General features: G+C 39.5%; 1 protein-coding gene across 1 annotated transcript in view; it reads left to right on the forward strand.

Moving 5' to 3' along the window:
* LOC114034761 (piezo-type mechanosensitive ion channel component 2-like) overlaps positions 1-23,354 on the forward strand; it is a 161,539-nt gene that overhangs the window by 10,757 nt on the left and 127,428 nt on the right. Inside the window, exon 2 of the mRNA XM_027850563.1 lies at positions 22,546-22,659. Within this exon, the coding sequence (XP_027706364.1) occupies positions 22,546-22,659 (114 nt within the window). The remainder of the gene's footprint in view (positions 1-22,545; positions 22,660-23,354) is intronic.

The raw sequence follows: 23,354 nt of genomic DNA on the forward strand, positions 1-23,354 counted from the left end.
CTACTCATATGATGAAGTTGGTAAATGTAGAAGGTAAAACCATCAACAAATATTATGCATTTGAGTGAATCTATCTCTTCCTAGAAACCACTGGCCTCCAGTTAAAGATCCAGATTGCATGATTTGAGAAACATTTGGAAAGGTCATTGCACATAGTAAGAAGTTAATGTTACTTTGAATTTTTCAGTTCAACAAACATTTATTGAGCACCTACTTTGCGAAGTGTTATAATGGGTTGGAGAGATACAATGATTGAAAAATGAAAAGCAATCTCTGCCTTTAAGGAACTTACATTCTACTATTGGATACAATTCCAGACTCATCAAGTCATGGAATTTGAGTTAGAAAGAAACTCAGCATCCATCTAGTCCAACCCATCCATGAAAGAACCCCCCCGCTATAACATGCCAGAGAAGAGCTCATCCAGATCATACTTGAAGATCTCCTGGCATCAATCCTAATTGGCCTCTTTGTAACATCTGTCCTTATATGTAATGGACTTAAGTCCCTTCCTTGCACTAGTTACACTGCTCTTATCAAAGTCTTTCTTAAGCCAGGGTACCCAGAACTGAGCAAAATACTTTGGTGTGGTCTGACAGGGACAAATTACAGTGAAACTATCAGCTTTCTATTCCTGGAAGCTATGTCCCTTTTAATTCAGCCCAAGATCTCATTCACTTTTTTTGGCTCCTATAACACACTGCTGACTTACATTGAGTTAGCAGTCCACTAAATCCCTCAGATCTTTTTTTAGAACAACTGCTGTTTAACCACATCTCCCCCATCTTATATCTATGAAGTTAATTTTGTACACCTATGTAACTTTACATTAACCAGTACTGAATTTCATCTTATTTGTAATCTAGTTTATCAAGATCATTTTGGATCTAGATTCTGTCATCCACTTTGTTAGCTATTCCTCCTAGCTTTGTATCATCTGCAAATTTGATGAGCATGTCATCTATTTCTTTCTCTAAGTCATTGATAAAAATGTTAAACTGCACAGGGCCAAGTATAGATACTTGGGGTACTCCACTGGAAACCTCTTGCTATAAGGAAATTGAAGCATTAACAACTATTCTTTCAGTCTGTCCAGTTATGAATCCATCTGATTGTATTGTTGTGTAATCCATCTTTCCATTTTCTTCATGAGAATGAGAGATTCCTCTTCAAAAGCCTTTTTATATTCTTCTAGGTAAACTACATCCATAGCATTCCCTTCATCAATGAGTAATTCTGTCAAAAAAGGAAATGAGGTTAGCCTGGCATGATCTCTTCTTGATGAAAGCTTGCTGGCTTTTTGGAATCACTGCTTCCTTATGTAGATGTTGCTAACCATCTCTTTAATGATCTGTTCCAGAACTTTCCCAGGAATAAAAAGACAAACTCACTGAACTATAATGTGCAGATTCTGTTCTCTTCCCTTTTTTGAAAATCAGGAATCTCCTCTTCTTCCATCTATTGGTACCGCTCCCATTTTTCATGATCTTTCAAATATCACTGACGGTGGCTCAATAATAACATTTGTGAGTTCTTTCAATATCCAAGAATGTGGTTCATCTGGGCCAGATGACTTGAATTCATCAAGGACAGGTAGGTACTCTTTTACTATCATCTTAATTATCTTGGGTATTAACTCTCTGTTAGTCATTTCCATCTAAAAGTTGTTCTTTGCAGAGAAAACAAACAAATGATAATTGAGTAGTTCTGCTTTCTCTCTATTTTCAGTTATTATCATCCATCCACCTCAAGCAGAGGTCCTATTCTTTTTTTGAGCCTCCTTTTTCTCCAATATAGCTTATAAAATCAAACCCTTTTGTTATCACTTCTCTTGCCAGCCTTAGCTTACCTGAATTTTAGCATTTCTTCCACCGTTTGTTGGACTGTGCCACACTCTTTTATTTATCTTATGCTATATGACTTTTCTTTGATATTCTGTTCATTTAAAAAAAAATTAAATTGGCTGATGAGTTTCTTGTGCTTCCACATTGTTCTCCTCATATAAATCTCACTTTTCCTGTTTACTGTAATTGTTTCCTTTGTTTCTTTAGAACTGCATTCTTTTTTTGGGGGGGGGTTAGGCAATGGGGTTAAGTGACTTGCCCAGGGTCACACAACTAGGAAGTGTTATGTGTCTGAGGCAGATATTTGAACTCAGGTCCTCCTGAATCTAGGGCCGGTGCTCTATCCACTGTGCCACCTAGCTGCCCCCCACAGAACTGCATTCTTAAGCATCTCCTATTCCTCCTAGTATGACTTCCCCTATAGCATTTTACTCCATGGATCCTACTTATCCTCCAAAACTTGGAAAAATTTTCCCCAAATCTTGGGTGCATGCCACATTATATCCAAATTTCCCCTCAACTATCACAAAGTCTAGACTGGAATGTTCATTTTACCCAAGGATTTTCGAATTTTCCATTGCAACAACTATCTCTCTATTAGTGAGAATCAGACTGAGAATAAAATTTCCCCCTTGTTGGCTCCTCCATTTTTTAAAAGCTGAAATGATCACTACAGCAAGGCAAGAAGATATTAGTTGCTATACTTTTGGTAGAAAAAGAGATTTCCAGCAGATGTCTGGATAACTGAAATCCCCTATCACTACTATATCTTACCAGAGTGCCAGGATTGTGATCAGTTACCCAAACTCCTTATCTATTGCTTCTTTCTGTCCAATGGAAAAATCATTTTTATTTCACCCTTCTTTGACTCTCATAGAAATCCTTCTCTCATACTATCTTTCCCTGGTTTCTGAATTTCCTCACATAAGTATTACTTTTTACTACATAATGCTAATCCACCCCTGGACAAATCACTTAACCCTGTTTGCCTTAGCTTTCTTGTCTATAAAATGAGTTGAAGAAGAAAATGGCAAACCACTCCAGGATCTTTGCCAAGAAACCCCCCCCCCCCCAGAAGGGGTCATAAAGAGATAAACAACCACCACCATCACCACCACTACCACCTTTGAACTACCTTGTTTCTTTTTAATCAGGTATAGTTGTCCAGAGCCATGGTCAAGTCATGGGTTTCATTCCACCAAGTCTCAGTGATATCCATAAGATCAAATTTGCTCCCTTATTTGGGACTGCTAGTTCCCCTTCTTTGTTGCCTAAACTTTAGGCATTTGTGTATAGGCATCTGAAACCATGGGTCTTATTACTGTCTTTTTTTTTCTGCTTTCATCTCCTGTGAATTTCCAGGTGTCTCAGCTGCTATTCATCTGTCTTTTTTGTGGCTACTTTATTATAGTAACTAACTTGGGGAATATACATAGGCAATTTCCTTCCTCTCCCATCCATTTCTGGTTTAAAGCTTTTTGATTCAAATTACAAAATAGTTGGACAGCCTCTGTTAGGTATACTCTACCTCTAGCCAAGAACTTGTTATCTTTAAGTTGTAAGTTCTGGTCCAGAAATCTAAATCAAATTCCTAAGCAGCTGTTCACTTCCCAAATTAATTTTTCTCTTCTGCATCCCTTGCCTTCAATGGGCAACATCGAGGAAAACACACCCTGTGCTTTTATGATCTTCAGTTTTTTGCCCTAGACTTCATAATCATTGGCAATACTTTTTTTAATGTTCCTTCTGGAAGTGTTATTTGTGCCCAAGTGAATCACCAGAAGTGGGTAGTTATCATCTGTTTGGAAAAGCCTTGAGAAGTTCTCTGTTGTGTTTTGGATATGTGCCCCTGGAACGCAGCAGACCTCAGCATAAACTGTTAACAGATAGCTGCCTCAATATCCCTGAACAGGGAATCATCAACCACTACTTCCCCTGCCCCCTACTGCATGGACCTTCATCCAAAAGATTCTGTGGCTCTGCTATCTCACTCTTTGGAGGACAAGTAGCTTCTCCCTTCTTAAATTACCCAGCTCTCTACTGCTTAGGAAGAACCTCACATCTGTTTTGAAATAATTGTACGGGCTGTTCTTTTCCTTCCCTTTCCCCACTATTCTGTAGCCTCCATCCATCATCCTGACAGTCTTGCCTTCTTCATCTTAGATCAATCCCTTGCTTCTCTTTCCTTTAGGAACAATTTATTCTCCTTTAGAACCTGGGGGGTGGAGAAGTGCTCTCTGAGTCCCTTCAACCTTCTCCTCCAGGAGGTAGATAAACCTCCCTTTGGAATACAGATAGCAGTCATTCAGCTGTGGGGCATCACATACTCAGTGCAAGTCCCTACCAAGTTTCCCCTGCTCTTCATTGTGATTGAGATTTTTTAGCCTTGTTTCTGTGAATTACTTGTGAATGTAAAGTCCTAAGCAATTGCTTAAAAAAACTTTTATGGCCAATGATCACCTCTTAATGCCTTGATATCCCCAAAGCCACCCAGACAAGTCAATATAAGATAATTTGAGGAAGGAGAGCACCAGCTAGGACAGAGGAAAGGCTTCCTACAGAAAGTAGCTTCTGTACTGAACTTGTCCTCTGAAATTACCTCTTATTTATATTGTCTGTATCATATATATGAAGATTTGTTTACATGCTTTCTCCCTCATTAGACTGAGCTCCTCCTGGAGAGTAGGAACCATGTTTTCACCTTTATCTATTGAGTTCAGAGAATGGCAGTAGCTCAGAATGTCTAGAACTTAGAGTACTTCCACATTATAAGGAGTAATATAAAATAAAGTAGATTGGAGCCAAGTTGTTTTGGGTTTTCAATGATAAGCTGAGTAACTGGTATTTTATCCTAGAAGCACTAAGGAGTCATTGAAAATTCTTGAACTGGTAAATAACCTAACTAGATCTGTGTCTTATGGAGATCACTTTATATATTTGGAAGATTATTGGTGTAGAGGATAAGTGAGAGCAGGGGTACTTAACTTTTTTATGTGTCATAAATCTATATGGCAATCTGATGAAACCTATGGATCACTTCTTAGGATAATGTTTTTAAATTAATAAAATAAAATAAAGCCTAGGGCTAATGAAAGTAAAGATGCAATCTTTTTTCCCATCCAAGTATACAGACCCTTTGAAATCTCTCCACAGACGCCTGACCATAGACCCCAGGTTAAGAACCTCTGGGTTAAAGAGAGAGAAATATTGGAGGCAGAGAGACTAACTAGGAAGCTTTTGTAGTAGTCTAGGTGAAAGGTGATGAAGTGGGATGGAGGAAGGAGAGAAGGGAGGGAGTAAGCACCTATTAAGTGCCTACTATATGCCAGTCATTGTGCAAAGTACTTTACAAATATTATCTCATTTGTTACTCACAACAACCCTTTTAGGTAGGTGTTATTATTATCCCCATTTTACAGTTGAGGAAACCAAGGCAGACAGAGGTTAAGTGACTTGCCCAAAGTTACACAGCTAATAACTATCTGAAGCAGGATTTGTACTCAGGTCTTCCTTATTCCAGGTCAGCACTCTATCCACTGCATCACCTAGTGAGGGGTGGGGAACCTGTAGCCTTGAGGCTGCATGTGGACCTAGAGGGCCACACTTGAGAACCTAGAGGTCCACATGTGGCCTCGAGGCTGCAGGTTCCTCACCCCTGGATTAGAATGAGGTGGGAAGACCAACCAGAATGGTATTGCAATAATCCAGGCTAGAGAGATTGAGAGTCTAAACCAGAATGGAGAGAATGGGACATATACCAGAGAATGGTGGGAAGGAAGAAATGACAAATCTTGGCAACCATTTAAATATGTGAAGTGAGTGTGAGTGAGGAGTGAAGGATGATACTGAGGTTAGGAACCAGGGGGATTTGGAGGATAGTGATACCCTCAAAAGTAATAGGGAAATTTGGAAGAAGGAAGAGCTTGGGGGGGAATAAAATTCCTTCTCTTTTGAATGAGGTAAATTTTAGAAATCCATAGTACTTCTTTGGAATGCCTAAATATTCTAGGTGCATAATAAATGCTCAAAAAATAAGTATTGAACGGGAAAAAAAAGCTTGAAATGAGAAAAGCTCCAGAGAGTTGCAAAAATTGCTGAGGAACCATACTTTCAGTTTGTCCTTTCAATTCCACGACTCTGGCATCCCATTTACAATCACTATTTGCCCAAAAAAGCCCCATGATCACTTCGGTATTTATAGTACAGAATATAGTACATTTACCATGAAATTCTTCTGACTATACAAAGATGCTTCAAGGAAATTTTGACAAGGAAAAAGAAGGAAAATGGTGATATGATACATATCACCACGTATACACATATACTTAATTATACATACATATATACACAATATATGTATATAACAAAAATCTTGTTCTGTTCTGTTTGGGGACATTTCTCACATTGGAGAACAATCAGTCACTAGGTGTAATCATCAAGTTAACAAAACTTGTGAGAGGCTCTTTTTTTTTTTTGGTTGTCATTGTTTTACAGACAGAGTATTTCTCTTGTCTGGTTGTTTAGGAAAATTGTAGCATTTAAAGGCTGCTGGAATATCTATAATGTTGGTACAAATTCCAGGAAGTCCAGAGACTCCTGGACAACATGTGACCTAAAAGAAAGAATATTTATGGAGACAGAAAGTACTTCCTTTTTCAAGATAAATTCTTTATGTCAAGATAGCTGCAGGCCTAGAACAGGTTGACAAATAAGCTATACCTACCTAGATTGCTAGGTGGTGCGGTGATTAGAGTGCTGAGCCTCAACTTCCTGAGTTCAAATCTGGCCTCAGACACTTACCAGCTGTGTGAACCTGGGCAAGTCATGTCACCCTGTTTGCCTCAGTTTCCTCATCTGTAAAATGAGCTGGAGAAAGAAATGGCAAACCAGGCCAGTATTTTTGCCAAGAAAACCCCAAATGGGGTCAAGAACAGTCAGATACGACTGAAGAAATGACTGAAGCACAACAACAAGGACTACTGCACTATTAAAAGTTTGCATTGTGTAATTTGTGGACTATATTTTTCACTGCAGAGAACTTGGAGTGAGGAAACACCTGGGGCCAGATCCCATCTTCACCACTTATTGGGACTATGACCTTAAGCAGGCCACTTAACCTCTCAGAGCCTCCCTTTTTTCATCTATAAAATAGAGATATTAATACCCATAACGCTTCCCTCGGCGTTGCTGTGAGGATCAATGAGATAATATGTATAGAACACGCTAAGTATGAGATATATAAATACCAACTAGCACTATTGACTTGCTCCGTGACTTTGATAAGTCACAACTTTGCTGAACCTCAGTTTTCCCATCTGTCAAGTACGGATAATGTCCTGCTTGCATTACAAAGCAATATGGTAAGGATACTGAAAAACATTTCTGTTTCTGACACTTATTGCCCATGTGGCCTCAGGCAAGTCATAGTCCCTCTGAGGCTTAGAGAGGCCTAATTAACTGTAAATGAAAGGCTGGACTATAGGCAGCTGCGGAAAGAGCTAGAAGACTTGAGCCGGGCTTTCAAAGTCCATCCTGAGCTTTAAGTCTAGGAGAGACGTAAAGTGTAGATAAGACACAGTCCTTTCTCTCAAAAGCTTATAGTCCAGTAAATCATGATCAATTACTGTGTGAGCAATGCCTGAATCTAGGTTAACTGCCAAGAGATTGTCATCAGAAAGAACAAGACCCTAGAGCAATGATAAGATCATAGATTTGGAGCTAGAAAAGACCTTTGAGATCTTGTTGTCCAAACTTCTCATTTTATAGATGAGGAAACTGAAAGACCAATGAGGTGACGTCATTTGTTAGTAGTTACACAGGTAGCGGTAGGAGAGATGTGAAATTACCTTGCTATATAAAAGTGTGAACTAGTACTGTTAGGCTAATATATAATTTTCAACAAACATTTTAATTAAAAAACACCATAGTCTTGAACCCCAATGATTATATAATTGCAACTATATCTGTGCACATTGTCTATGAAGTGCTAGCATATTAACAGTATTAAAGTACTGCTCAGCCTTGTATCCTTACAAAGGGAATTTGTTCAGAAAATACTCTTTATAACACATTATACGAGGAACTGGACATTGCAGAAATGCCTGTCAGTTGGGGAATGGCTGACAAAGTTATGGTATATGATTGTGATGGAATACTATTGTGCTGTAAGAAATGATGAACTCGATGATCTTAGAAAAACATGGGTAGACTTGCATGAAATAATGAAGAGTGAAATGAGCAGAACCAAGAGAACATTGTATACAGCGACAGTAATAAGAACAACATTGAGCAAATAAGTGATTTTAACTATGATAAATATCCAAATTAACTATAAAGGACATATGAAGAAAGATGCTATCTGTATCCAGCGAAAGAACTGATAAATAGAAGTTTGTGTGAAATAATTTTACATCTATATATACCTATTTGTGTCTAATGGTAGCCATCTCTAGGATGAGGGTGAGGGGAGGGAAGAAAAAAAAGAAAAAAAAGAAATTTACATGATAACTTTATTATAAATTTAAAAGGAATAGCAAGTTGTACATAATAGATTTACAGTTTCATGTACAATCATATATTTATTATACTATGTTATGAAAAGACTTGTTTTATTCCATAAATTAAAAATAAAGTAAATAAATGTGAAAAAACACATTATATTTATTGACTATAGAAGTTATAAAAACTGTAAAAGTGTTTCGTTGTGGTGATGTTCTTTTAACAGATTGCTGTTTTTTTAAAATACAAGGGAGTCTTTGGGGTCATGTGCTCAGGATCGAACCCTGTGGGACACCACCGAAGGGAAGCTCTAATCTAGTTGAACAGGAAAGGACAGTTCCATTTACATTACCATACCACCCAATAAGTTTCCATTCAGATAAATGGGAAAGGAAGCAGGTTGATGTGGGGCAAAGGACTGAGTGGCTGTGTAAGTATACACAGAATCAGAGAACTATAGAATCTCAGAGTTGGAAGGGATTTCAGAAGATACTTAGTGAAGATATCTGACTAAGACCCTCTAAAATAATCTCTTGACTTTGGGTGACCAGCACTTCTATTTTGAAGATACTGGAAAGTGAGATGAGAATAGATTGCTGACAAGGAGGAATGTTGGTGCAGCAGTTTCAAGATATGGATAAACAGGTGTGATTTGACTGGAATGGCAGTCTCAGTTTCAAGATATGGATAAACAGGTGAGGTTTGGTCAGACTGGCAAACTCTATTTTACAAATCTTCAGTGGAGACTGTGAGTTGGGAATTGAGTCTGTGGGCTCCTTTTAATAATAATATATCACATATCTTCAAAGTGCTTTTTTTACAGGAACCCAGTGAGGGGATAATACAAATATGTCCATTTTTACAGATAAGGAAACTGAGGTACAGAGCATTTTAGGGACTCACTAGGCCTACAGAGCTAGTAAATGTCAGCATTTATATTACAACTGAGGTCTTTTGACTGCAAGACCCCTATACTTTCCATTACACCATAATGACTCTCTCCTATGACTCACTCAGTGAGTGAAAGGCATCAGTGTAGTTCATCTATGGAATCTTAACTACGTAGCCACGGGGGTTTAGAGTTGAGAGATCATCTAGGTCCCACAGGCAGTAAATGACAAATCCTGGAATTGTACCCAGGCATCCTGACTCCAGATTCAGTGCACCTTCTACCACAATATATTGCCTCTCATTGCCTTTCTTTTTTCTCTGCTCTCCTAGAGCTATTTCAGAATCTGAAAATTAAACTATGTGGAGATCTTTGGGCAAATATCTGAGTGTATCTAGGGTACTGTGCTAAACCCTAGAGGGGGAATAAAGATGTGAGGGGCATATGAAAGAAAAAGAAGAGTCACTGTCTTCAAGAATGCACTCAAATATAAAATACCTTGAAAGCCATTACCATACAATATGTGAAAAAGTGAGAAATAAAATTGTATACAGAAAGTCATAGTGGAAAGAAAGGATCAGAATCACACATAGAGGTAATCTGGAAAGACTTCGTGGATAAGCTGAGTCTGGAGCAGAGAACAAGCATGGTAGAGTGGAAAGATCCCTGGGTTTATGCAGCCAGAAAGTCTCAGCTCCCAAGCACAGGGAATACAGCAAATGGTTTTGTAGTGGCCCAAAAGCAACTGCAGCAATGCTTTCTGCAAAATGGGTGCTTATTAAATGCTAAGCTGTTAAAACTTAAAATTGTCCTAAGACTTTTGGAACACCCTATAAGTGTGGCTTTCATTTGCCTGGAAAGAGTTAATGCACTTTCTTAGGCATGACTTTGGGCATGGCCTCACCTTTTACAAACAAAGCTGTTTGCAACAAAGGACAATTAAAATAATTTGGTAGCTAGTGGCATTCCTATGTAAGGATAGCATCAAATTATAAGGGTTCTTCATTCTAAGAGGACGAGGGAGGAAAGGAACAAGCATTTATTAAGCACCTATTATGTGCCTGGTGTTTTACAATTATTAACTAATTTGATCTTCATAATAATCCTATGAAACAGTTGCTGTTTCATACTATGATCCCCATTTTACAGATGAGAAAACTGAGGCAGACAGAGGTGAAGTGACTTGTCCAAGGTTGCATAGCTAATAAGTGTGTAAGGGAGGATGTGAGCTCAGGTCTTCCTGATTTCAGGCCCAGTCCTCTATCCACTGCACCACCAGGTGCCCAGAGGAGGGCTGAAAACGGGTATGGTCGACCTTTATAAACTCATAAAGCCTAGAGGCAGGTGTGCATAGTTAGAAGACTTAAGCTGGAGTCTCAGTTCCACCACTTGTTCACTGCATCCCCCTAGGTCACCTTTATCTCTCTGAACCTCAGTTTCCTCATTTGTAGAATGGGAATAATAATACTTGTATCCCTTGCCTCAGAGGGTTGTTGTGAGGCTCAGATGAGATGATGATCATAGAGTACTCTGCCATCATGTTAAGTTGTTATTGGGCACAATTTTTATTTCTGATCACATTTTATTTGTTAAAGCCCATTGAAGTGTTCTTTTTGAGATTTGTGACCTGCATTTTCATGAGGACCAACAATATACTCAGATTTTCCAAGGTGAAAGATACTTGAGGCAAAGGATGTGTTCTACTCTTTCCCATTTAGTGAATGCTCCAGTTGGAATCAAGCTCTTAAGATCCAGGGTCATTCATTGGTAGAGACTGTTTTTTAGAGAAAGAACATATTTGTCTATTTAACTTTCCTCCTGGTAGAGATGGATTCAATGAGATAGATAGAACATTCCATGCCTCTCACTGTCCCTCACCCATCCCCTCCCTCCCTCCAGGGAAGGACCCAGTGACATTGGTAGGATTTCAGAATAAGGAGTGCCTAGAACTCTGGAGGATGCAGTGTCATAAGCCTAGCTTCCTTCTTTATATATGTATGTGTGTGTGTGTGTATATATATATATATATTTATGCTTGTTATCCAGACTGTATATAGATCTATTATATACAGACATATACATATACATATATGTATACATACATATATGCTTGTTATCCAGACTGTACTGACATCTATTGGTTCTCCCCAAGGAAAAAAAGTATCAAAAATTAGAGCTGGGGCTTTTGTGTTTTGAGGAAGTGTCATAGTGAAAAGCAAGCAGATGAAGAAGTCATCTTCTCACATGACTGCACTTCATCCACAAGATGGTCAAACTCTCAATACTGGATTTCTGCAGGAGTTTGGAGGACTGGGTAGGATCATGAATGATCAGGGTTCTTGCATAATGATGGTGCCAGGATCTGTTCAGGTGGGAAGCTGCCTGCCTACCAGAAGCTGTCCCCTCACTTCCCACTCCAGCCAGGTCATCTCAGGCTTGAGGGCTGCTTCCTGATTGACCAGAAAAAATATAAAAGTTCCCTGACTGAGACAAAGAAATGGTTTAGACTCAGTGGTATTGGTGATTATCAAAAGACCATAGATTCAGAACTGAAAAAACTTTAGATGCCATCTAGTCAAAAGCTCTCATTTTACAGATGATGAAACCAAGCCAAGAAGGATCAGTGATTTGCCCAAGATCACATAGGAAGTAAGTAGCAAAGCAAGAATTGGCTCTGCTCGTTGATGATGGTGCTAGTTGGCATTTCTGAAAGCACTGTAAGGTTTGCAAAATGAATGTGAATATATGTATATACATATATATATATGTATATACTTACAAACATTTATATATACATTTACTGATATCCACACATTCATACAATTACATACATATAAACACACATGTATATATACATATGTGTATATATACATGCATACGTGTGTATACATACACACATACACACAAAATTTGATTGCTTATATTCTCTTGTTTGATCTGCCTTTCTCCTGTAGCTCCTGGTTACTGATTCTTTTCCTTGACTTTTTATCACTTCCATAACTCTACCTTCCTATATTCATGTTCTTTTGGTTTCTGTCCATCTGCTCAGTCTTTTACCCATTGCTTACCCCGATCCTTACTTTTTTGTGTATGGCCTAACATGCATTGGCTTACCTTGTTCTGAATCATAGTCTGGCCTTGAGGATTGATCTAGACTAGACATACCCTCAATCTAGATTGCTTACCTGATTCCAGAGTCTCAACTATAACTTGAATGGTGAAAGAAGACAATGTACATTAGATCCTGGATATAATCGCAATGTGGGATCAGCTAAGTGTCCAATGTTAGCACCATGGCTATTGTCAATTGTCAGTAATTCCTTGCACAGGTTTAGATGAGTAATACAGTCTTTTACTAGTGATGACTGAGTTGGTGTAGTGATAGAGACTAGCTCTTACCGTGAAGTAGGTGCAATAATCAGTAGTGTCAATGAGAAGAGAAAAAACATTGCATGGCTGTAGATCATGTTGGTGTGTGTGAGAAAGAATGATTCTGTGTATGGGAAAGAAAGAGGAAGACAGACCCACTTAATAGGTATGTGACCCTGGGCAAGTTGCTTAATCTCTTCAGGCCTCAGTTTTCTCATCTATAAAATAAGGGGATTACATTTGATGGCCCCTCAATTCCCTTCTCTAGCTCTAAACTTATGATCTCCGTGAGAAGTTGGAGCCTTGGTGACTTGGGCATGAGTTTTGATTGGAGAGATTTGATTCTACAAGAATATAGAAGGTTGAGTTTGGAGCGTGGCAGAGCTTGCCTATACTTTGAGCCTGAAGAGATAGGATGTGGATGCTTGGTCCCATTACCCTTCCACATACTCTGGGATGTGGTGATGAACGTGCTGAATCAGATTCTGCATTTCCGAATGACATATTTCTGAATACCCTGTCTTCATATGAGAAAAGGATATCCTTGGAGTCAAGGCGTGTGAGTTGGCTGAAGTGTGAGGGTGTGCATGAAATCAAGAGCAGTAGTGTGACTTCTGTCATAAGGGTGAGTGGGTCTGGGAGGCCGCTGTTCTCTGGACACTGTCACTAGTCTGGTCTTCTCCAATGCCTGTTTGATCTTAATTATTAGCTTTACAACCTTAACTCAGCGCTGTTCTGGCCCCGATATCAACAGAGATGGGTCGTTTTCATTTTATCAAATCTAAGTTTGAGTATCTTCTTCAGAACACGAAGGAAGCCAGCCAACAAAGCGCTGGAGTTGAAATACCCTAAACCTCATGAATCCTTAATGGTAAGAGAGCTGACAAATACTTGGTGTGCATGACCAGAAATCCTTTTACTATTCACCTAATTTTTTCTATTTTATTTTATTTTTAATTTATGGAATAAAATAAGCATTTCCATAACATAGTATAATAAAAAAGATGATTGCGCATGAAACTGCAAATCAATGATATACAACCTGCTCTTCCTTTTAAATATATAATAAAGTTATTGTGTAAATTTCTTTTTTTCCTTTTTTTCTTCCCTCCCCCCCTTCCTCACCTGTTCACCTTTCGCTTTCCACATCAGAATAGTATTGTTTTATTTGTATAGTGACAGAGATTGAGAGAATGTATCCATGACTATTGATATGTGTCACAAGGGAAGTGAAACACTGAGCATTTAGAGTGAATAAAGCAATTTGGGCTGTGTAATAAGTTTATCCAGATAGCAAAAACAAAAAAAAAGTCCATCTTATGCTGTGTATATCTATTTTTAGTCAACAATGTTTAAAAAATATTTTTCTTTTGTCATTTTAAGGTGATTTCAGGTATAAATGAGATGATACAGTAATATGATGGAATCCCATTATTGGAGGGGATGGATGCATGACAAGTATGTCTATAGACAAGAACTCTATACATTAACTATATATATGGAGGGACTGACCTGACTTTCAGCATAAATCTGTGGAATGTCTGGAAGGATTGGGGAACTGGACTTGGGACCTGGGTTTAAATCCTACTTCAGACATTAGTTTTGAGACCCTGGATAAGTTACTTAACCTCTATTGCCCATCTAAGTCCCTTCCAGCACTAAATCTATGATCCTATGTCTGCTTTAGAACAGGGTTTTGCTATAATTTGGCTCCTCATTAGTGCCTACAATACCCCCACCTGAGGCTTATTTGACCATATATACTTGCTATGATATTGTTAATAAATCACAAATAAGCTCTAAAGTCATGAACCTCAACTGTCATGTCATTTAGCTGACTGCTTATTCATAACATTTTTCCCATGGGAAAAGCAGCTTGGGCTTACGGAAGGAGCACTAGAATGGGAATGCACAGCTCTGAATGAATTCAGAGCACCAACTCTAACACAGTTGCTCTGCAACCTTGAGAATTGCCCTTCCCCTCTGTGGTACTCCAGCTAAATGAAGGGATGGGACTAGATAATTTCTAAGGTCCCTTGTATCTAATCTAATCTAATAATTAACTGCCCCTCCAAGAATCTTTTTGTTTTTAAGGAACCTATCCACAACATTGTGGGTTATACTTGCATCTTATAAGATAATGTTGGGTGGTGCTCTGTATTTGGAATCAGAGTATTTGAGCTTAATTCCTGACTTAACCATCTCTGTTGCCTTTGCTAAATTAACTTCCAAAACCCAAATAGAATGCTATGGTTGGACTAGACAGTCTTTAAGATCCTTCTGGAGAAGCAGAAGTCCAAGCCTCATCAAAATTTAAGAGAGAGAGAAACAGACAGACAGACAGAAACAGAAACAGAGAGCAAGATGGGGACAGAAAGAGACAGACAGAGGTAAAGAGAGATAGAAACAGACAGGGAAAGACTGAAAGAGACAAAGAAAAAAAAGAAACAGAGAAAGGGGGAGAAAGTGATAGCAATAAAGAGATAGAGACAGAGACAAAGAAAGAGGAAAAACACCAGAGAAATAAAGAGAAAGAGACAGAAAGAGAGAGAGAGCAAGAGAAAATAGAGACAGAGAAAGAGATAGAGACAGAGACAGAAAATTCTTGGGTTCTTGGAGGGAGTAAGCAATCTAATGCTGAAAAACCCCTGTCTTGTTCTGGGTAAAGGCAGCTTGAGGTTTGGATGGTTTTCTTAGGAGGAAAATATTGGGGTTGAGATTCTATGAAAAGAGACTAGTCATACTTAACATGTCTTTTTGTCGTTGGACTAGAAAATGCTTCCAAGGACAGCTTATCTGGCAACATTTACTTGCTGGCGTTCAGAGAGTACAAAAAGAGAAGAAAAAGGAGTAGACGGAAGTTAGTTAAAATTCTGAGGCCTGTGGGGAAATTCCAATCAGATGACCCCTTGTACAGAAATAATTTTTTTGTATGTTTTTTTAAAAAATCAATTAGTCAACAAGAATTTTTGGAGTGTCTAAAATGTTCTGTGCTAAGTACCCTGTGGATTATATAAGTATAAGACATAATCCCTGCCTTTTAGAGTTTGCAGAGTAGTTAGGAGACAAGACAAATATGTATGAAACAGGGATCAATACTAAAGAACACATGATTGAATACTGGTTTATGTGGTTCAATCAGTGTACTGGAGTAAGGAAAGTCTTCAAGGCTGAGGTGGGCCTTGTGCTGGACCTTGAAGAATGAGTATGATTTAGCAGTGGGAGTAGTCCTTGTGCAGCTGGGGAGTCCAGAAATAGGAGAATTCCAGGCTGTTAGCACGGTGTCTGACACATTTGTCTGACATTTCATAAATGCTTGCTGATTAATTGGTTGTCAGAACCATGGGTTAGACAGGAATAGATATTAAGGCACAAGTCAGGTTAAAGCAAAAGAAGTGAGGGGTCAGAAATGCTAACATGATGAAGTGAAAGACCAGAATCAGTCAGGTATACACAAAGCTCATGAGGATCTGGGGTCTTCAGGCCTCTCTGTACTTTTTTTCTCTTGGTAAAGTGGGACTTGAGAGCCATATACTTAGTGAAACTCAGAACACTAGATTTGGAGTAAGGAGGATCCTAGGTTTGAATCTTGCCTCTGAAACTCATCAGCTATGTGATCAGGACAAATCACTTACCCTCTTTGAATTTCTTCATTTGCAAAACAGGGATAATAATACCTATGGTGCCTTCCTCTCAGGGTCATTATGAAGATCCAATAAGAAGTGCTTTGTAAACCTTAATATATATAAATGTTAACTATCATGATTACACCTTGAAAGGGCTCTCTTTGGGATTTGTTAAGGAACTGGACATCCTACTTCTAATGCAGATGTTTATTATCCAGGAAAGGTGGATCTAACTGAGAAGCAATGATATCTAAAAACTTTTATTAGGATATTTACTTGGGAGGGGGGAGGAATTGCTTACTAATACTATCTCTTCTCCATTGCATCCAAAGGCACAGAACCTCTCCTGCAACCAGCTTGTCATATGACCAAGACAGAGAAATATATTATTCCACATATACAGTGATGACATCATTGACTCACCATCATGAAGATATGAGAAACTGGTCCAGTACTGAGAATAGTTTTGTGCTTCAATGTCACATCCTCTCCCAATGGCGGGAGCAGGGGTAAAGTCTTTAGACATTCAGATACCTACCATGCACAAAGTTCTGTACCTACTGCTGGAGGGAAATGCAAAGCTTAGAGGAGACATGGTCCCTGCGATCATGGAATTTACAGTCTGGTTTTATACACAGATAAACATAATATACAATATTACAAATGCACCAGGGTTCCCTTGAAAACTCTGGAACCCCTAGTTACATTGGGTTTATGAGGAGGTTTTTGCATAATTATGATTATCTAAATTATGGCTGAAGTTCCCATCAATACATTTTCTAGTCACAAACCAGGCAGAAGCCATGAATCAAACAGCAAAATATTTAGTTAATACAAAACAACAAAGTAACATACACAGAAAAGAAAATGGACAACAGAATCATCTCACATACTGCCACCGCTGGCATGGAATGAGTATAAATGCCTATAAATATCTATACTACCAAGATGATGGGTAAGTAATTTCCTGATGGTGACAAATCAGGTGACCAGTAGTGAAAGTTGGGATTTTATAATCTTTATCGAGATCTTAGAAGCCTTATTGGAGCTGAATTTGCCTCACTTCCATTTCTGAACTTCCAGTTACCTCCATATCAAGTCAATTTCCTGATTTCCTCTTCCTTCTTCCTTTTCAGTCTCTGGAGATCTAAGAGGCATTGAGTGCAGTTTCAAGACTGGCAAATCCTGCTCCTCAGACTGAATTTCCTAGCTTCCTCTCTCTTCTTCTGCCTTTTTCAGTATGTTCTCAGGGACCCATGAATGGACCCTAGTTCTAGATCTGCTGTGCAATGGTCACCACCATGATGATGGGGTATATTCCTTCCACATAGGTCCTTCATTCCTCTCTTTCCTTCTTTTGCCTGAGTTTCTCCCCACTGATACAATACTTATACCCTTGAACCAGTGTCCCAGGAATCTGACATCCCATGGACCAATAGGTTTTTTCTAAGGCTAGCTCCCTTGCCTTTCCATTGGCACTGAAATTGTATAGGAGTCCTCCATTATGGGCAACATTTCATGCCCAAATTACATATATATGCATTAGAGAAGGATGGAACAAAGTGCTGTGTGAAATCTAAGGAACGATCAGAAAAATTTTCAAATAAAAGGTGGCCTTTGAGTGGGGCTTTATGAATGGGTAAAAATAGGTCAGGCCAAGAGGGAGAGGGCATTCTAGGCAAAGGCACACAGGCAGGTAGGTATGCTTAGATTATTTCTGAGTAGCAGAGAATATTCTGATTTGGCTGGAAAATAAATTATATGGGGGAGAATAATATATAATGAGGCTGGTAAGGTAAGGTGGCACCAGATTGTGGAGGTGCCTGATTACCACTCAGTCAATCAATAAACACTTATTAAATGCCTGCTATGTTCAAGGCTGTGTGCTAACCATCACTGATATAAAAAGAATCAAGACAGACCTGATTCTCAAGGATCTTACAATCTAATGAGAGGGGGGTGAGACAAAATGCAAACAAATGTATGCAAAGAAAGTTTTATACAGGATAAATAGGGAATAAATTAACAGAGGGAAGACACTAGAATTAAGAGGGGTTGGGGAAGTCTTCTTGTAGAAGGTAGCATTTTAGTTGGGACTTAAAGGAAGCCCTCTAGATCAATAGTTGGAGTGGAAGAGAGAGTGGAAGAGAGAGAACATTCCTGGTGTAGGAGACAGGTAGAGAAAATGCCTGGAGACAAGAACAGGTTCATGGAACATCCAGGAGGCCAGTGTCACAGGAGGAAAGAATACATAGTGGAATAAGGGGAAAGAAGACTGGAAAGGTAGGAGGAGGCTACATTATAAAGGGCGTTGAATGTCAAACAGAACATTTTGTATTTGGTCCTGAAGGCAATAGGGAGCCATTGGAGTTTATTGAGTACAGGAGTGACGTGATTGGATCTGAATTTTAGGAAAATCATGTTAGTGGCTGACTGGAGGATGGATTGGAGTGGGGAGAGACTTGAAGCAGGCAGACCCATCAACGGGCTATTGTAATAGTTTAGTCACAAGTTGATGAGATCCTGCACTGGAGTGGAGAGAATGCCAGCTTTGAAAGTTTGAATGGAAAGGAAGTTTGAATTTTACTGTTGGGCAGAGGAATAGCATGACTAAAATTTTGCATAAAGAGGATTAGTCTGGCAGTGACATTTAGAAGATGGGTATGAACGGAAGAAACTGGAAAAAGGTTCCATCATGGTCAAGGAAAAATGCAAAGCTAATTGGCCATGTTTCTAGTTCGAACAGTCTCTGAAATAAGCAACATAATCCAAGCGGTGACTAAGATGGGGCATGTCAGGGCTTTACCTCAGGACATTGAGAAGGTGCAGAAATGAAATATATTCACTCCTTCAGCACTAAGTGAGCCACTAGAGTAACTAACTCCCCACCTTCTCAATTGAATTCATCTTAATTACGTCTTGTATTATTTTCACATCGTGAAGTACCAAGTTGACTTGAGGGGTGGATTGGGTGGGTTGGCCCAGGGCACCAAAATTTCTAGTTATGGCTCTACTGCATGGCAATGAGCTGCCTGCCTTTGGTTATCTAGGGTCCCAGAGCAGCTGCTAATTGCAATCACAAACATGTCAGAGTTCATCTCCGAAGGAGTGCTGAGGAAAGCACAACAAAAAGATATTAGAAAGGATAGATAAAGGTCATTTGTTTTTTAAGTCTGCTGCTCTTTGTCTCTCCCCACACAGGTAGAGAGGATTAACAGAGGCACTGGGAGGCAGAGTGGTAGCAGCACAACACAAGATATAAAACTTGCCCTCAGATAGACCACAGAGGCTGGCATGCAAATTCAACCAACCTGCCTGACGGTTTCTACATCCTGTTTCCTATTGCTGCCGATTCCTGCTCTGATTTCTTGGCTCCTGTTTCCCAGTCTTCTTTCCGGAATCTTTCTCACTGGAAAACCTTGAACTTGACCCCTGTGTTCCCCCTTGAGACAGGTCTCTTTAATATAATGTGGCCAGCTTGGCATCTTCCAGACCACCATTCTGCACCCAAAGAAGGCCCTACCTGTCCCAAATGGCAACAAGTTGATTGGATTTCCTTTTCCATTTTTTCTAATCATTTTTATTATAAATTATAATTTAACAAATACCAACAATCAAACAAACACAATAAAGAATAAAATCCTGGACAAAACCTTGAATGAGTGACCTTTGCATAAAAATACAGTCTAACAAGAAAACAGTATTCATAAAATATTACCATTAATAAAATAATAACAAGGACAGCTTTCTTTTGCTCTCTGTGCTTTCTGTGATGTCTTTTCTGCTGCTATACTAATAGCTTCTGCTGTTGGAAACTACCTATATCAGCGGAATGACTTAATAAACAATATTATATTAATGCAAGGGAATGTTGCTGCACTTTAAAAATAATTAACAAAGAAATATCTAAAGGTGTATTGACAATAATACAGAGAGAAGTAAGCACAGTTAGAACAACATATATGTTGTTTGATGACTATATAAAAACAACAGCTCCAGAATTGTGCCAGTACACATATTTTTTTAAGCAGATAGGACCTTATTCTCCTTTTCTCAGCTATAGGTATCTGGGTCCATTTTGTAACTCTTACTATATTTTGCCAGAGTCTAGCCTTAATTCCAATATAAGTTCATTGAGGTGGAAATTACTTTCTTCTTCTCCTTCTCCTTCTCCTTCTCCTTCTCCTTCTCCTTCTCCTTCTCCTTCTCCTTCTCCTCCTTCTTCTTAGAAGCAATTCAGTTTAAAATGACACTTTTAAAATGGAGGTCATTTTAGAATCCTTAGTAATTGTTCTCTTACAGACCAAGTGTTTCCCATCTGCCTAATTCAATCACTTTAAAGCTGGACTTGGCTGTTACATCCCTGGCTAGGACAGCTGCATTTCTGTGATGCTGAGACACTTACCCTCCTGCTAATCCCAAACCCCAGCAGAGGAAAATGAGAACAGCCCATTGGCATGCATGCCTTTCAGTCTTTCAGACCAACTTTGCAGTCCCCTCTTATCCCCCATTCTCAGCACACAGGGAGTACATACTATAAGCCCAGCATCTGGCCACCTTTTATAGAGAATTACCTTGCCATCTCCAAATATTTTAAAAATAGAAGCCTGATTACTTGGGCTGCGATTAGGTTGTTAAAGTTTTACCAATCAAGATTACATCACTGGCTTGTGAGTGTGGAAGGTTAAACTGTGCATGAAAAGTGGAGTCCCCCACCTTCTCTCCAATCTCAGGGGAAGGAAGGAGCTGAGGACAAAGAAGACCCAGGAACCCCAGGGTCAGGGAATTATTTCCTTTACAATTTTTTTTTTCCTGGCAGCTTTTTCTGGCAGCCCGGATGGGTTGTACATGATGGGATTTATATCTGGCAGCAGCCTCTGGAGAGCAGAGCCAAATCCTTTAACTTTATAGATGAAGATACTGAGGTCTAGTGAGGTAAAGTGACTTTCCTGAGGTCACACAGTAAGTAGTAGAGCTGGGATATGGATCTAGGTCAGCTGACTCTAAATCTAGTGTTCTTTCCACCATATTACATATGGGAACTTGACTCACTCACGCTTTTTTTCTAGCATCCCAACTGATAATAACAGCTGACATATATATGGAATTGTAAGGTTCACAAAATATTTTATGTATGTTATCTAAAAACAACTGTGTGAGTTAAGGACTACCAAATATCCTTATCCCTGTTTTACAGATGAGGAAACTGAGGCGAGCTAGTAAGTACTGGGGTCTAGATTTGAATCCAGTTGTCCATTTTATGGGGCAGCTAGGTGGTGCAATGGATAGAAGGCTGGACTTAGAGTCAGGAAGACAGACCCGAGTTCTAATTTGCCCTTTGATACTTACTGTGTGACCTTGAGCAAGTCACTTAACCTCTATTTGCCTCAGTTTTCTCATCTGTAAAATGAGGGCAATAATAGCACCCACTTCTCAGGGTTGTTGTGAGGATAGAACTGGAAAGATTTGTTTATTGATTGGATGTGTGGGGTTGGTGAGTGTAAGAGCTATTTGTAAAGTGCTTTGCAAATCTTATAGTGCTATATATTATGCTAGGTATTATAAGGTGCCATCATGTTGCCTGGTGTTGGGAGTGTAGAATGGGGAGAAATGTTTTTCCTCTTTCAAAGAGATTACGGTTTCAGAGCTAGAAGAGACCTTCAAAATCACTGAGTCCAGCCCCACTCATTTGGAAACTGAGCCCCAGGGAAGTAAAGGGACTTGCCCAAGGTCTCACAGGTAGAAAGTGGCAGAAATTGAATTTGAAGCTAGACCTTCTGAGTCCATTGCAGTCCAGTTTCCACTGTACCGCACTGCCTTGAGCCCTAACCTGTATCACAGGCCTCATTTCTACTGAGCTAGGTGCCTTTTACCTCTCTATGTGGCTCTCAGGTCGCTGTTGCCTCCATGAGAAATCAGCTCCAAGAGAGAAACCCCAGGGCCAAGCCTATCGGGTTTCACTGCAGAGCTGAAGGCGAGATAATTCACTTCTTACCCCCTCCCCTTGCCACGCCCCCTCCATTCCTCCCACTCCCCCCCACTCCACCTCCTGCTGATTTCTGCTCTGGAACAACTTTTACTTTTAGTTTCACCCGTCCCCGCCCCTCTTCTCCCCCGAAAATAATAGTAGGATAAATATAAATAGTGCTTTAAGAGACAACACCTTTAGTCAGTTTCACCGTGGGCCAGTGGAAGGGGATGGTTAAGAAAGCATTTGTCCCATACTGGTCTACTTTCAAGGATCCAATTCTTCGGGGTAGAAACTCCCTACATGCACAGACTGCACCCCTTCCTGCTTTCCTTTCCCTTGTGGCTGCAGTCAACGTTCTCAGGGCAGGGCCTCTCTGCCCTCGGGCAGACCGACCTCAGGTTGACAACAGAAACAAGAAACAATCCACCAGGCGGCTGCCTTTGCCCCGAAAGCCTTTGCTGGGTAGTTTTTTGCTTCACTGGCAGAGCCTTTTAGAACCCAAGGTCAAAAGGAAATCTATCACCCAGGGAGGCCTCCGAGGAGGATTTTATTTCTGACAGTCACTCAGAGAAATGAAGAAATCTCCTTGCACCCCAGGAAGATGAAAACAAAACAAAATGAGGGTTTTCTTGCCTCTTTTGTACAAGGAGAGTCTTGAATTTAGAGTCGGGGGCCTGGGTTCTAATCCACACTGGACTGTAGATTACCCATGCAGCTTTGAGCAAATCATTTAAGTGCTCATTGGCCTCATCTGTACCATGAGGGCACTGGGGTAGCTGACCCCAAGGCCTCTTCCAGTGATAAATCTATGGTCCTATGACCTGGACAATGTGCACTGATTATCTCTCTGGGTCAAATTCACCAGATAATGGCACAATTCTTCACTATATTGTGTATGTAAGACACAGGTGATTTTGAGACAAGAAAAGACCTCTGAGGAGCACAGTGATGGAGTTGAAAGTGTTGGACATGAAATAAGGAGATGTCTAGGACTGACTCCTGTGTCTGTTCCTTTTGACTTATACACAAAATGCTTCACTAAGCCTTAAATAAGCTTCATCTATAAAAGGGAATAATAAACCTAATGTATGAGTTCTTAACTTTTTTTATGTCATGAGTTCTTAATCTTTGGCAGGCTGATAAGTCTTTTCATAATA

The sequence above is a fragment of the Vombatus ursinus genome, unplaced genomic scaffold (genome assembly GCF_900497805.2).
Source record: "Vombatus ursinus unplaced genomic scaffold, bare-nosed wombat genome assembly UNPS02000580.1, whole genome shotgun sequence".
NCBI lineage: Eukaryota > Metazoa > Chordata > Mammalia > Diprotodontia > Vombatidae > Vombatus > Vombatus ursinus.